This window comes from Haemaphysalis longicornis, unplaced genomic scaffold (assembly GCF_048455015.1).
Source record: "Haemaphysalis longicornis isolate Haplotype H1 unplaced genomic scaffold, Haemaphysalis longicornis Haplotype H1 scaffold_6, whole genome shotgun sequence".
In the NCBI taxonomy this organism is placed as follows: Eukaryota; Metazoa; Arthropoda; class Arachnida; order Ixodida; family Ixodidae; genus Haemaphysalis; species Haemaphysalis longicornis.
The window spans coordinates 58,458,537-58,474,220 of NW_027526407.1; the positions used below are offsets into that span (position 1 = coordinate 58,458,537).

The following is a 15,684-nucleotide window of genomic DNA, read 5'->3' on the forward strand; positions in this document are numbered from 1 at the left end:
GCAGCATTGAGGTGGATGTCAAACTTTCCTTCGCGAACAGAGGAGACGCTGTGTACGTGGCAGGTGCGGCAGAAGTCTGTCCGTGGACGACGTTTGCAGCGAACCACGCAAACACGCGATCGATTTCTGGTGCCGCAGTACAACTTCACATAGCGTATACGCGTGAAACGTTTCACACACCTCGAGCGAATGAAGACGGTTTCATTTGGTTGCATGCCACGTACTCTGCGCATTCATGATAAGTGTGATGATGATTGTAGGGTTTAACGCGCCGACACAACGCAGGCGATGAGGCGCGCCGTAGTGGAGGGCTCCGGATTAATTTGGGCCACCTGGGGATCTTTAACGTGCGCCGAAATCTCGTACACAGGGGCGTTTTCGCTTTTCGCCTCCATCAGAAAAGCGGCCGGCACGGCGGGGAATCGAACCCGCGTCCTCGCGCTCAGCAGCACAACGCCTTAGCCACTGAGCTACCGCGGTGGGCTCATGGTGAGTTTGTTTGAGACAATGAAGACATGCGGGAGCCGGTTCTGCTAAGCCTTGCCATCTCCTCTTTGTCTGAATGCGTTACTGAGCTACTTTTTTTCAAATTTCGCGCCTGCATCCAGGTCTCCCCCTCCGACTCGCGTGAGGTGCATGATAACGACAAACTGTCCGTCCCTCTAAAAACATACCACTCGTTCTCCGTTAAAACCTGCACTGGGGAACCACTTCCGTATCATCGAGCTCAATAAAACAAAATAGAAAAAAAGGTTTCCAACAACACCAAAATTATTTATGGACCTAATTCTTGTTTAGAAAATGCAGTTTAGAAAACACACCTTTACAGTCGCCGTTATTTCGACGGTTTGTGTTACCAATCAAATGGTATAGTAATTAATTCCTGCAGTCTTACAGCCGGGAAGTTATATATACTCGGTCGGGCCGCAGCCACTATCAATGCCAGCTCCAGCGCATCTTTGTGACGTCACGCTGTAAAGTACAACGCACTGCTCAGAAGCGCACAAAATATTTATCATGCCTTTTTTGCTTAATTGCATACCGGCAATCGAAACACATTGGCAACACCTGACGGCACCCGCTTGCAGTATTGTCCCAGTCATTTCCTTGTTTACTTCTACAATTATCCTTTATTTCTACAATTACCTAGTTTTCTACTTTTATTTCTACTTTTATTTTCTACAATTCTACTTTTATTTCTACAATTACCCTCGGGCAGCTTTCTGGGTTCAGCTTTCCGGCCAATCGCAATCCCTTCGGAAGGTATCACTCCGAAGTTATCCAGCCGAGGGCAATGAATTTTCGCACAGTTAATATTGAGGGCTGCATAGTTTCAAGATAAGAACGTTGCTTTACCTGAAGGTTCCGGAGCCATCGAAACTACCCAACTGAATTGTGTTGGCGATAATTTTGGACAACGAATTACACAAAAAGTTCTTGTGGGTGTGCAATAAGTTTGTACACTGTGTATATCAAAGTGCACAAAGCAGGGATGTTTTGTGTTAAGTTCATTGTGTTAAAAACCAAGGTATTTAATTCATCCGCAATGCCTCGTGTCATTCGCCTTTGGAATGAGCTGCCTGATAACATTGCCAGCATATCTAACCCCGAAACATTTCGCAGTCAGGTACTCGCGCTTTACAGTAAACTATTTAATGCTGTTATAAAACTTTTTTGTAACGTCTGTTGCAGGATTTGCGTCTATGTTGCGTTTTTTTTTCCTCACAAATTGTACGCTTTTACGCTCCGTTAAACGGCCACAAGTGTTCATGTACGGTCGAAAAGTGATGAATTTGTACTTTGACTTAAGTTTAACGTGTTTATATTTTTTGTTACGATGTTCCTGTATTGCATTTATGCCTTGTATTGTTTTACGTTTTCAAATGCCCCCCTTACTCTATGCCCTCCATTGGGGCCTGTAAGGTTTCTATGAATAAATAAATAAATAAAATATTAAGTTTCTACCGTGGTTTTAGTATACGTCGTGAGCGGTTGACTTTTTCAGCGGGAACTGAGCTGGGGATGACTACAACACTGGCATGTAGCCATGCTCAGGTGATTAGAGGACGGTTGTCTTGCAAGCGCAAGGTGGTCGCATAGTCAGTTCTTGACTGGACGCTAATTTCGGTGCATTGTGACGTAAGACGCTTAGCCCCTCGCGCCCCGTCTTTAAATGGAACCGAGACAAAAGAACGTCGGTGCCGCGAAATTCCCTCACATTGTATAAAACAAACCGAAACGTTGCCAGGATCCTAGTTTGATATGCGAACACGTGGCCGCGCGCAGCATTGTAAGCTCAGCTTTGCGCGGATTCTACGCGAAACATTGTCAAAGTTGCGTGATTTGACTTTTGTCAACTCTAGAAAAGCCCCTTTATAAATTCAGGTCGAAGCAGAGGGCAATCAGACTAATTATTTTTCAAGCGCAACATAATTTCTTTCCTCGTAAAAGTTTCCAAGGCCCGAAATATAATAACGCCTGCTGAGGGACTTTTCTTTTCATTTAAAGGGAAATAAAGGCGTACATACTTACGAAACTGAACCACTGCGTGATATATGTATAGTCGTGCAATGCTGCCAGTAAATTGCGGGAAATTTTCGCTAAAAACCAGACTCGGTAATTACTTTTGGTAAATTTGGTCAACCGTACATCGCTAACTCGTTCCCCGATGACAGTTTTTCCAAGCTCAGTCCTGCTGTAAGCTATATCATTTTCACATATGCTCGGGTAATACAAGCCCCGGATCATGCGTTCCTGGGGCGAGTGCAAAAAAAAAAAAATTAGAATAGCAGCAACGAGGTTAGAGTTTCCCGACATGGCGAAAATGGGGTGTCGCTCGATACAGAAGAAGCTTTGAGGCCGCCTATGGGAAAACATGTCTACGATGTATAGCCATCGAGTTGTAGGTGCAAGGAAACCTAAAAATAACATTAAATAAGGAACGTTGATACCCACGCAAAGAATTCTAGTATATCAGTATTGGAATTTCCATGTCGAGCTCATAATTTATTTCGGTCCGACGTCGAAACGAGGTTACGAAGAAACGTGAAGAAACAGCAGCCGTCTTCACCCAGGTCACCAGGAGAGCCCGACCGGCCCTTATGTCGACCGTTCTGGAGGCCGAACAGCAGCAATCGTAGGTACTGTACAAAACTGAAATACACTTGAACCTCGATTTAACGAAGCTACCAGGACTCACGAATTATTTCGTTAAATCGGGAACTTCGTAAAATCGAGAGAACGACAAATTTCGTTTCAGAGAACGACACATTTATCGCCTAGTGAAAAAGCTCGCGATTTTCTCCTGCGCGCGCTTCGTGAGCAGTGGGAGCACACACTTCTCGTATATCTGGCCAGTGAAGTCAAAGCGCCCATGGCACCCTCGCGCGCACCAGCAAACCGCCTCAGAAGGTCGACGGCGTCCATCACCTGGCTTGGTGTGGGCACGGGAGCTTCAACATTATCCGGATCGCTCGTATGCCTTCAGACACCTCTTGCGCGCCGGAAACAAGCTGTACTATGTCCTCGTCTTCGAGAACTTTTGTTGTGTCAAAGTTTGTGTCTGCGTCGGCGTTCACGAAGTCGTCGAAGTTCTGATCTGGGCCGCCACGTCACGCCGACGAAGTTCTTCCCAGGGACTGGGCGATGCCTATTCCTGCTCGTGTTGCGGCCTTGTGGAGCCCGTAATGCGAGCTAGCATCCCACTGCCAAACTCGTGTGCTTGCACTGCGCTGGCAGTACACTGCCAGGCATTGTAGACGCCATAGCTGCAACACACAGGTCTAGACCAGTCACTGTGAATAACTCGCCGTATCTATACGCATCAACTTCTTGAACATCATCGCCATCATCTTCATCACGTCATCAACTGGCTTAGCAAGTTAGGCATTTTAGCCCAGCTAACATCGCCAGACTTCATTAAAGATCGCTCTCTCTCTCTCTCTGTAAATTTGGAAAAACCTCTTTTTCTATGCATCTTTTTTTTCCGGAATGCTTTGTTCAATCGGGTTTAGCGGCGAAGTTTGTTTCGTTATTTCGAGTTTGTGAAAGCACTAAGCCTATGGGCAACTGCGGGGGGAATCCGAATGTGTTCGTTAAATCGGGAAATTCGTAAAATCAGATTTCGTAAAATCGAGTTCCAACTGTATATGTGCGAACTCCCGTATTTGCCCCTTATACCACGTTACACATTAATCCTCAGCTCCTGCGGTTATTTATCGGGCAGAGGATTACGCTTTGTGCAGGGTTCCAACCGAGGTAGTCATCGCTGTTGCCTCTAATATGAAAATAATAATAATAATAATAATAATAATAATAATAATAATAATAATAATAATAATAATAATAATAATAATAATAATAATAATAATAATAATAATAATAATAATAATAATAATAATAATAATAATAATAATAATGAGCAATTTGGCGTCAGACGCACTGAAAACATGCCGCATGGAGGAGCACCCCTTAGTAGTTAGGGCTCAAAATTTTGCAAACTAATTACGCCATTCACGCACCCGTCACGATCATTCAGGGTCGTGGAACCACGTACTGTTCTATAAGAATACAGACAAAAGACAAAAAAGAAGAATGCCACGCATAGAACTGTCTCTGATACCCCTCTCGTCTTTATACCTCTAGTTGAGATCCTAGACCACAGTCTGGTTAACATTTTTGCCTTTGTATTAACTTTTTCCTTCCTTTCTGGCTTCATCCTGTTGATTTTCTGTCGGAATGCTGAAGTACACGTCGCGAATACCTTGCCATCTAGCTACAGGCACTAACAGTGCTATATTTTTTCTTGCCAGATTCCATGTACTTAGCACGGAGCACTGCGCGTGTAATGTAGGAAGTTGAAGACCGAAACAAGCCCGCCTTCTGGACCCAGAAGGAAAGAGGGGCCTACGCTAGATGGCGCTTTCGAAACGCGCTCCGCGGCGCTCAGTAAAGAGTTTCTCGGCACGCACACACCTCTTATCGCGCCATTAATTGCGAGCGGACTGATTATACCCGGTCGCGCAATCGCGGGCGCAAGCGACGAGCAAGAGTCGCGCGGCCCCTGGTAGAAACACAATGGTCGTCTGCGCCCAAAAGGTGTCGTCTGCTTCTACCGCGCTCTGGCCCCGTCGTCTGCTCCTGCTCGACCGGGAAGAATGGGCGAGCCGTCTTGACCCTCCATGCTGACCCCTGGCTGTTAAAAAGAGAGGGGGCTCGCTTGCTCCGATAACAGAAGCAGACCGGTGTGCTGTCGGACACGCTTATAGAGAAGGAAAAAAACAAAAAACAAAGACGGAAACAAATTAAAGGAATGAATTAGGTGGCCGGAGCGCAGGCGACGCGCAGACGATCACGGAGGCGACCGGATATGCGCCACCAGGGGTCGCTTTCTCGCAAAATGGCCGGCGTGATGCGCACTTCGTTCACGTTAACGACTTCCGCCATCTTCATGGCCGCCTCCGTGCAGCGCGCCTGAATGTCGTCTGCCGGATTACACGTCTGCCCGGTTGAAAACGAGAAAATAACAACGATCGGGAGGACACAAAGCAAAACAGCCACCATGTTGCGACAGTGCAGCGAGTCCTACGCATTAGTGTTTAGACTAGTTTCGTCTGCACTTGGTGCAGTTTAGAGGGGGAAGACGTCAGAAGCGGGCGCCATTGCGCGTCATCTTCGCAGCATGCAGACGATGCAAGAGGGGGTGTCGTCTGCAGCACGGTTGCAGTTGCCGGCGCACGCGACAGCGGTTCGCCTTCGCTGTGTTGTTCACGCGTGTATAAAAGTCAAATCGTGCTTGAATTGTGGGCGATTAACCGGCGGCGGTCGTGGTGCCGTAAAGAACAAACGATGTCGGCCAGCGTGCTTGAGGTCGCGTGTTTTCAATGACTTACCTGCTCAATCTCGCGGGTTATGTTAGTGTGTTCGTGGTTTCGGGTTGTTACGGTGTAAGGCCGTAATTAGCCGCGCTTAGAAGTTAAGTATTATGGTCGTGTGACGCGGAGGCGCACAGCCATAAACATTTTCCGACTCGCAGTTCCCTATCCGGCCACTTCGAGTGAGGGCAGTGATTTGTCCGAGCTCGTTTTATGTCCGGGAACGGAGTCGACAGTCAGACAGTACAGACCGCGTACTGAGACAGATGTTCCGAGACATTCCGAATAAGTTAGTCTTAGAATGCCTCAGGGCATTAAAGGTATACCCCTATATCACGGAAGAACGCCAACGTAGTTATAATTGACAATAGTGACGTAAAGAGCCTGGGAATTACAGATCAGTCAGACTACTATCAGGCGTATACAACTTGTTACCAAGAAGTTATTCGACCGCATAAGCGATTGACGCCCTATATTTCGAACAACAGAGGGAACAAGCTGGGCTTGGGAAAAGCTACTCAACAAGGGATCACATCCATGCTATCAACCTCGTAATGGAAAAATATCCGCACTATAATTAACCGGTTGACATGAGATTTATAGCTCATAAAAATGTTTTCATTCAGTAGTGATGGGAGCACTGAGGGAATAGGGAGCTAGGGGAGCGCACGTATAAGACTCTTGGAGGTCGCATGCGAGGAATAGATGGGCACGATAAGCCTTCATAAGAGCGGGATGTTCCTCGTTAAGAAGAGCGTCACAAAAGGGGACACCATCTCACTTAAACTATTTACAGCATGTCCAAAAGGTGCGTTTAGGAGGCTTGATTGGGAGCACTCAGAGATACGAGTTAATGGAAAATATATTTGGGCCACTTGAGATTTGTGGATGACAGCGTCTTTTTCAGTGAATCTGGAGAATACCTGCACTCACAAAGTTTAGTCGTAGAGTTGAAGATAATATAAATATTTTGAAGCAATGTTAAATAGACACAGAGAAAACGCCTCCTTGAACACGCAGTGAACTAGTAGAGAGGTCGTTGAATATATAGCTATCTATGGACAAGTTATGAACGCCGATCCAAACAACCAGGATGAAATAGGACGTCGGATTACATTGAAATATATATATATATATATATTGTAAGGCGCGCACCAGTAGTCTTGGGGAACGTCTTTATTAGGCGAGCCTTGTCCTACGTGACAGGGAGCGAGCCCCAGAGAACAACCAAGACGGGCGTTGATGATGATAGACAACTGATGACGATGATGAAGCATGATTGCATGTGGAAGACAGGCCTCCGGAGTACGAGTCCACTGGCGCATACCCTTCTGCTAGTACTTCGCACATACCGTTTGTGTACAACTACCGGGGGATTGTCCGGACGCACATTCCTCTGGTGTCGGTGCACTAACCAGCGCTTACAATATATATATATATATATATATATATATATATATATATATATATATATATATATATATATATATATATATATATATACAGACATACATATATAGCGAATCAGAAATGGGAAATGAGGGGCTCGGTGAATTAAGGCAGAATAAGGGTTGGCAGTCAAGAAGGGGGGAATGCGGTAGGTCATAGAAACAGATGAAGAATTTTTTGAGTCAGAAAGAAAGCGGTGAAAAAACGCCCGCCGGGTGGGATCCGAACCCACGACCTGAGGTTGTGGGTCATGGGTTCGGATCCCACCCGGCGGGCGTTTTTGCACCGCTTTCTTTCTTACTCAAAAAATTTTTCATCTGTTTCTATGACCTCCCGCATTCCCCCCTTTGCTTTCTGAGGTTTTCTTGACTGCCAACCCTTATTCTGTCTATATATATACAGAGAGAGAGAGAGAGAGAGAGAGAGAGAGAGAGAGAGAGAGAGAGAACACTTTCATGTTAGCTGTAGAGGTCAGCCCTGCTAGCGACATCGCTTGCTGCGCCGAATGGGGTTGACTACAATGAAGGGGGGTGAATGCAAGAGAAGTTTAGACAACGATGAGAGATAAAACAAAAATATATAAAAACCAACAAGAAGACAAAGTATTTGCACGACGACGCAAGCACATGTAGATGCCACGCGCACGCTCAGTATATGCATAAACGCAAGGTTATCTCTGCCACCAGAAAGGAAGCTGTGCAACCATTAGCTACACTTGGTGATTAATTATGAAGCATAAACTTGGTGACCTATACTCAGCGCCTCAAAAGAAAACTTTTGTCGGCTATAATGAGTCATGTAAAGGAGAATGGCAGGTTCAACGCTTTAGGATAGAAAACAGCGACTTGGAATAGGGCGCAAACCCAGGCGGTAGTCAAATAAAAGCAAAGTGGAGTTGGGATTGATATGTGATACTAAGAGCTGAAAACCGGTCGATCACCTATCCTTAATATCGAATAGCCAGAATATTTGTTATCGAAGCTGGTGCATCGTTCACTGCAATACGTTACGCTCTTAACGAAAATGTTAGTAAAAGGTTAGTAAGCTGTCGTATTTACTATACTCTGTTACAACTCAAGAACGGCACCACCTCATGTAGTGTATCACTCCGCCAAAGCGCCGGACCCGTGACGTCAGTGCGCGCGCGTTTTGAAAGGGGTTTGCTATGAATGCGTGACATCGTCTGCCTTGTCTCACGCAGTTTTTTTTGTCGTCACTGGAGTCGTTTATAAGCATATAAAGTCCAAAAAATCACGGGACCGGCTCACGCCATGTTCAAAATATTCCCAGTAACGCCCTACTTGCGCCGCGCGGAGAAACATCCGGCTACGGTGATAAGGCACAGCGGCAACCTCCGGTTGTCACCGAGTATAACTCCTTACCAACTTTACTACCCCCAGAATGGTACGTAGGTCCTGCCACTAAGTATGGACCCTAAATGCCATCGTTATTAGTATAGACCATGCACTTAGTAACTGCTGCTTGATTGATGCTAACATTCATTGATGGTAACAAAATTCAATAAATTATTGAACATAATAACTACAGCAGTTTTCCCACTCCAAAACACGATTAAAAAGTTTTTGCAAACCCACATGCTGAGTTGCGTGTGCTCGCATTAAAATGCAAAATTTAAAATTATCGCTAAAATACCTGATTTTTGGAACAAGGCCACCGAGTCTATCAGAGGACTTTACGCTGCTGGCAATAAAAGCAAGAAGAGCAGATGTATTTACTAGGTAACAAAGTTACACTTACTCTCTTTGTGTGCATTCCGTTGGTTTTCTTGCTCAATTTATTTGTTCTCCAAGTGAGATATGTGCGTGTTCAATGTGTCTGTGCCGTGTTGCGCGCTCAGCTGATACAAATTGTCACGCGTAGCTTTTTACTAGGTTATGCACGGCCAGTTGGTAAAAGCACTAAGTACCTATAGTGGATACTATTACAAGTAACTGGTTGATGTTCTGTTAGTAAGTGCCACGACCTTTTTAGGGGCGAAGAACCTTAAGACCTCGCTTTGTCCGTGGCTTGTCCCTTGGCGTCCGTGTACAAAGTATTGCGCATGCGCGAGGAGCGTTGCATTGGAATGCATTGCATTGCATTGGATTGTATCGGATTGGATTGAATTGGTATTGCAGATTTACTGTACACACGCGTTGTCACTCATTTACGTACGCGAGTGGGCAATGCCACGGGTGATTCACGGTAAGAACGATCCCCAGTGCTTCGCCCACTCGTCATGATTCACTTCGGGGAGATGCGTGAATTTTTTTAATTGTGTAGCTCGGGCCGGGTAACTCAAACGAGGCGAACTTCAAACAAAGCGTCTGCGATACTGTTGCAACGTGCAAGTAGGAGGTACACACAATTTGCGAAAGGCCACAGCAATAACCTAAGGTTCCGCGTAGAAATCGGGAGTAAAAATATGAAGGCGAGAGGGGAAGGACGAGATAAGAATAACAAGGTAATTAACCAACCGCAGAGTTTTCGTCGCGCCGCGACGAGTTTGTTGCCACAATGCTCGTGCTTGCCAAAGTGGAAAGGCTAACAAGTTGGTGCTCCTAAAGGAGAGTACGCGGAGCTAGATGTAGACGTTTGCTATTTTTTTAATACCGTCACACAAAACGGAAAAAAATGATCTGTCATGGTGATAAAAGGAAGGGAAGAAGCTTCAAATATCTGCGATTAATGATCCTACATGTTCCTGAATTCATTCAAGCATTTTTTTTAAGTTCCATGATAAGTGGGACGGTCGTTGAAAAAGACATACACCTACCTTTGTAAACAGCGTAATACCGGGTAACAATGGAACGGGCGGGGCTCCAAACATGCACTTAGTACAACCAACTTTTTTTTTCTTTGCTCGCAATTACGCTAGTCTCGCAATTTCTCGTCGAGCGCGAGAAGCAACGCGAAAACGAGGATAAAATATACGAAATCCCAAAGGAACGAGGGTAGGGAAACGGTAGGGGGTGTCGGAGAATGAACGGCGGAAACTGCCTCTCTTTAATGACGATAATCGTGTGGCTGCCGTGCGCGCCTGCGTGCGGGGGTTCGACTCGGAGAGAACCGCTGCAGAAGACAGGTAGAGAGGGAGCGCAGTGCGACCCGACGAAAGAAAGAAAGAAAGAAGGAAAGAAGGAAAGAAGGAAAGAAAGAAATGGCTCGGCAGGGGACGAGGGGCGAAGAATTGACGGTTTGCCCCCGCGAGTGAGCACAGGTGGATAATGAATAGCGCGGTGGGTGAAATTACCGGGCCGTCGCTATCGTTCACATGTACGCGAGCGCCGCCAAAGATGCACCCCCGCCGATTCCATAAACGCGAACCCACTACTGTATACTTATTACACGGACCTGCTGTACGAGACGCGAAGCCCACATCGGCGCTTTGTTGTTGCGCTTCGCGAGAGCTCGTTGGGCTTGCGATACGTTTCAGTTTCTCCACTGGTGGGTCGTCGAAGCCGGCAGTTGTCGTATACGGCGGTCCGTAACATCGAGGCGCGTGCGCATGCGCTTTTTTCCTTAAGAGGGGAAACTGGTTTCATTGTAAGCGGCGCTCCGCTAAAAGCGAGAATGCTGTCCCCCTTAAATGACATCCCGTTAAATTCAGTCGATACACTACAGTTGGGTTTGTCAAAAACTTCGAATAAAGTGATCTAGTTATCCCAAGGAGCTTTACTGTATACATCGACTCACCCAATGTCCACGGGACTTGAAAACGGAGATGAAACGAGGCACATTGTCGGGGACACCTGGAACAAGTTGGAAGTTTGGTTAGAAGCATGCATGGCTGTGGCGGCAATGAGAAACAACAGCCGAATGACAGAAAAGAAGCACGAACGCGAAATCCAGTTTTCGGTTACATTTATACTTTTGCTTTCGCAAAGGTATGAATGGTATAAAGGTATAAAAGTATAATGGTATAATGGTATAAATGTATGGAGGTATAGAGGTATAAATTGTAATATAAAGGTATAAAGTGGCTAAAGCAAATGAATGCAACGAAGGCATTTCCATCTCCGTTAAAGCCTTTATAGGCTTTCAACGACCTGTACAACGTGTATGAAACATCCAGCGGTCGTGCCGTAAAATTAACAATGAAATCGTGGAGCAGCGGTTCTTATTCCTATTTCGAGAACAGTGGGGCGTGCGTTGTATTCGCCGTGCTCTGAGATAGAAAATTCAAATTTTGGGGTTTTACCCGCCGAAGCTACGCCGTGATGGATGGCTACGGATTAACTTTGACTACCCGGTGGTCTTTAACGTGTGCCAAAATCTCGGAACACGGGTGTTTTCGCTTTTTGCCTCCACGTGAAAAGCAGTCACCTCAGCCGGGACCAAACCCGCGTCCTTGGATTAAGTAGCACAACGCCTCAGCCAGTGACAGACCGCGGCGGCACTCTTACACGCCGAAACTTAAACATTGGTTGGGTTCTGCTAAGCGCAATTTAAGTCTGAAATTTGGCCATTCGTGCAGACGACATGTACAAACCCGCAAAATAAGCTAGAGAATCACCCAGGATGCAAAAGTAAAAATTGTCTGCACAATGATGTTTTACGAGCACATAATCTAGAAGAAATTTCGTTTCACGGAGAACGACGATAGTAAAAAGGAAAAAAAAAAGCTTACTAGGCTGTTTGGTGATGTACAAGCGGACAAACTGCGTCGAAAAGTGCGACCAACTCGCTACGCGGCAAAATATCAATAACTGAGAAAGCGACGAAGTTCCGAATCGTCTGCTACCTCCCCGCGCACGCGGTAGCAGACGAAATCCTACGTTCACTTCGCACGGGAGCACCGAAAACGCCCATTTTTCGCCGCAAGAGATGCAGACGAGCAAAAAATGGAGGCTGTCAGTTTCGGGCGGGAGGTGTCCCCGCGCCTTGCCGCAATAGGTGCGGTATAGGACCTTTCGCTTTAGCTTTTACCATTCGCCTACGCCTTTTCGTTCGCCGCCAGTTTTCTTAATGCGTGCGCGCTCATCTTTCTCCACTAAAAGGGACAGGTTCTTTGCGCAAAGAGAAGCTCTTTCCCCTCAACCGCACTTCGAGCAGACGACTCCTCTGCAAGGATGCATCTCGTAGTCTGCTTCCCTGGCCACTGAAAACCCCTTTTTTTTTCCACTCCCTTTGTTTCCACCTTTCAAATTTCGGTTTCAACTTTTTCCCCCGCTCATTTTTTTCCCCTCTACCTAATGCTTCTCCTTGTTAGAGCCCCCCCGCAAGTGTTTTTTTTTTTTTTTTTTTTGCCCGTCCTTTAGCAGCGACTGTTAACGCTTTCTCTCCCAAGAGTAAAAATCGTCTGCTACCGCGCTGCGCGGGGGTGACGGCAAGCAGACGACCACAAAATTTTCCTCTTTCTTCGTTCGCTCGTTTGTTCGTACGTTGCCTGCGTGGATAGCTTGTTGCGATTTTTTTTTTTTTTTGCTTGCTATTGACAGTGGGAGCGCTTGTGAGAATCCTGGGGGAATTGCTTTTAAACCTTTGGCGCGAGCTGTTTTCTTCCCTCATTTTTCTCCCGTATTCGGCGGCGAATTTTCCCGCGTCACTGCGTTGAGAGGCTGTCGACTGTTTTCGGCTTTGTCAGAGGATTCCGTGGTGCTTCTTTGAAGGAAAATAAATTTTTTAAAATGACCGGGAAAAAGCCGGCGGCTTCTTTGCAAGAGTGAGTCGCCTTTGCTTCTACCAACAAGATAGCTCGTCGTTTCGGTGACCACAGAGTTGAAACCACTTTCCGTTTAAACGTTTAGGCTTAAAGGGTTTTTCTTTCTTTCTGTTATTTTTTTTTTGTCTCGAGAGGTATGCTGACGAGTTCTCCGGGGAAAAAATGAAGTTTTTGATAGTGTGCCCTTGTAAACCTCTGAGTGCCAGAACACTAATTGTTTCTTATTTCTAAATGCTTTTTGTGCTTCCCAGTACTTTTTTTTTTCAGCTAGTTAAACATCACTGCTCCTGCGTAAAGAAAAAAAGAACTGTGGTTGATTCATCTGTCACAGGAATCGGTAAAACACGAAAGTGAAATGCGCAGCGAAATCTGCAGCTGAGCATGGTTTGCGGGTCGGCGGCTGTGTTGTGGGTGTGCTTGGCGAGCGACGTCCTGCTGGCGGGTCGCTTCGGCAAAGGTGTACTGGCGTCATTTCCGTGACGGATATGACGTCAGTGAAATCTTTGTGTATCCCGGCATAAAACACTTTCGTGTTAAAATATAAAACCCGAAACGAACAACTCGAAGTATAACGTACGCTTTTGTGCTAAAGGTCGCCTCCCCGCAAGAAGATTCTATGTGCAGGGGTGCGCCCTTTACAGGCTGCTTGCTTTGTTGTACTTGCGTCACTTCCGTGACGGATATGACGTAAATAAAATCTTCGTGAATCCCGGAATAAAACACTTTCGTGTTAAAAAAACGACATCACTCAGAGCAATGAACCTGGACTTTCGCTCTTTTTCTCCTTCCCCATCTAGAAATACACAAGACGGAAAAAAATCACGCTTCGCAAACGTCATACGAATACGATTACCTTTCCCCGCGGAACTCGACTCCACGCAATCTGTCCGTCCCAGCACTCCCCAACATGCCAATTCTGCCAATCTCCCCGCACTCTGTATGGCGGTTGTCTCACACCCTTATTTTGCCTAATCTCCTAATTCCTCCATAGGAGCAGTGGGACGGCCAGCTGGCCACCTCACACCTGGATAACCTGAGCTTGAGCTGATCACCTAGGCGCAGCTGGCTTGCATGGGCCTGGCCCAGGAGACACTGGTATGAAAACGTCGCCCACGCGAGAAAACGGCTCAAACATTTCCCGTTTTGCTCTTTCAATAAACCTTCATTCCTCCTCTTACTCGTTTTTGCGCATCTGTCTTCTTTCCTACCAGAGCACCCATACGTGACGCCCCAACCTCTCCTGAGTACTTTGAGTCGTGCGTAGAGTCAAAAGATCCATCGGTTAAGACGTCCAGAATGGCAAGTTTCTGACACGTTCTGAACTTGACTGCTTTGATCTGTTGAACCAAATCTGACCTTTGACTCTCACATCGTTTAACTCGGCTGTCGCGCGACTAAGAGATTTTTACTCATTTGAAGAGGCTTTGGATATTTTAACCATTGAAGCGCCTCCTGAGCGGTATGTATCTGTAGGGAACAGCGCCCTCGATCATCAGCGCTCAGTTTCCGTACACAGCCCAATTGAGCTTTACAAGCCGAATTACGGATGATCAAGAAGCGTGCACGCATACCCTGCACCGGTTTCGATACCGTGGGTTCCGCCGTTCTTTGAAACCACCCAATCATTTCAGTCACACTCGAAGTTGTTCTTAGTACGGTCATTGTTTACGGTCATTTTTTTTTTTTATTTCAGCGGGGAAACAAATGAAGCAAGCTCACACTAACGCGTAAGACTTGAAGGTAGCCAGTACGCAACATTTACGACCATCACGAAGGTTTAAGTCATAGAGTTTCGTACTAATATATACTAGAGGGAAATCTGGCGCCACTGTCTAGGGGAGCCGCGCTTCAGCGAGTGTTCCGTCATGTACCCGGATGGTACGTTCCACTTGTCCTTGGCATGGCTCATGAACAAGTGAAACGTTGGCTCTGGCTGCAAAAAAGCAACAATATTACCGTAAAATTTGTTTTGTTATTATAAAATTGAACTTCCAAAATGACAGCAGTTTTTTAGAAGCTTAATGTTGGATGAACAAGAAAAAAAATATTACTTTTTATCGTTAATTTTGGCTTCGAGACAGAAAAACAGCCGCATGGCAAGCTAAGCCAAGCAGGCGAGGAACTTTGCTAGCAGCAATGGCGCCGTCCACGGCGGCCCGCGACTGCAGCGACAGATTTCCCTCTAGTATATATTAGTATGAAACTCCATGGCTTAAGTCCACGATTGCAGCCAATTTGCCTCCTCTTCGCGGCCGCAGCGACCTTTGCTCCATCGTTGTTGCTATAAGTGTGAGCTTCTTTCATTTTGTTGGAAGTGCTAATCATCGGACACCACCTCGGAGGGACGGAGGCTATGACGTGTCTTTTTCATTCCGAGCAAGTGTTGCCACGATTACGACAAATACTGAAGATTTCTTTTTTTTTTTTGCCAATCTTGGCCGATCTCCCCAAGTGGATATGCTTGGTTTGACTTGACAAACGTACGCAGGGGACGCTGGGCAGTGGTCGCGAGGCACGCACAAACGAGCGCTAGGCATTTTCTTGGTTTTGCTGTGGGGCGGTCGCCGCGAGGCTCGCGCTCACATGCGAGCACTCAGCAGTTTCTTGGTATTTTCAACTGCATACACAAAAAAATTACGATTTGCTTAACAGATTCGCTATTAAAATACGTTGAGCCGCACAGTTCGACTTTGGACT

At 46.2% G+C, this 15,684-nt stretch overlaps 1 protein-coding gene across 2 annotated transcripts in view; it reads right to left on the minus strand.

The window, feature by feature from the left end:
- LOC144141578 (uncharacterized) overlaps positions 1 to 15,684 on the minus strand; it is a 229,365-nt gene that overhangs the window by 177,849 nt on the left and 35,832 nt on the right. Inside the window, exon 2 of one of the 2 annotated variants that reach the window (XM_077673119.1) lies at positions 11,019 to 11,074. The exons of the other annotated variant lie outside the window; for it this stretch is intronic. Within the exon in view, the coding sequence (XP_077529245.1) occupies positions 11,019 to 11,074 (56 nt within the window). The remainder of the gene's footprint in view (positions 1 to 11,018; positions 11,075 to 15,684) is intronic. 2 annotated transcript variants of the gene reach the window in all.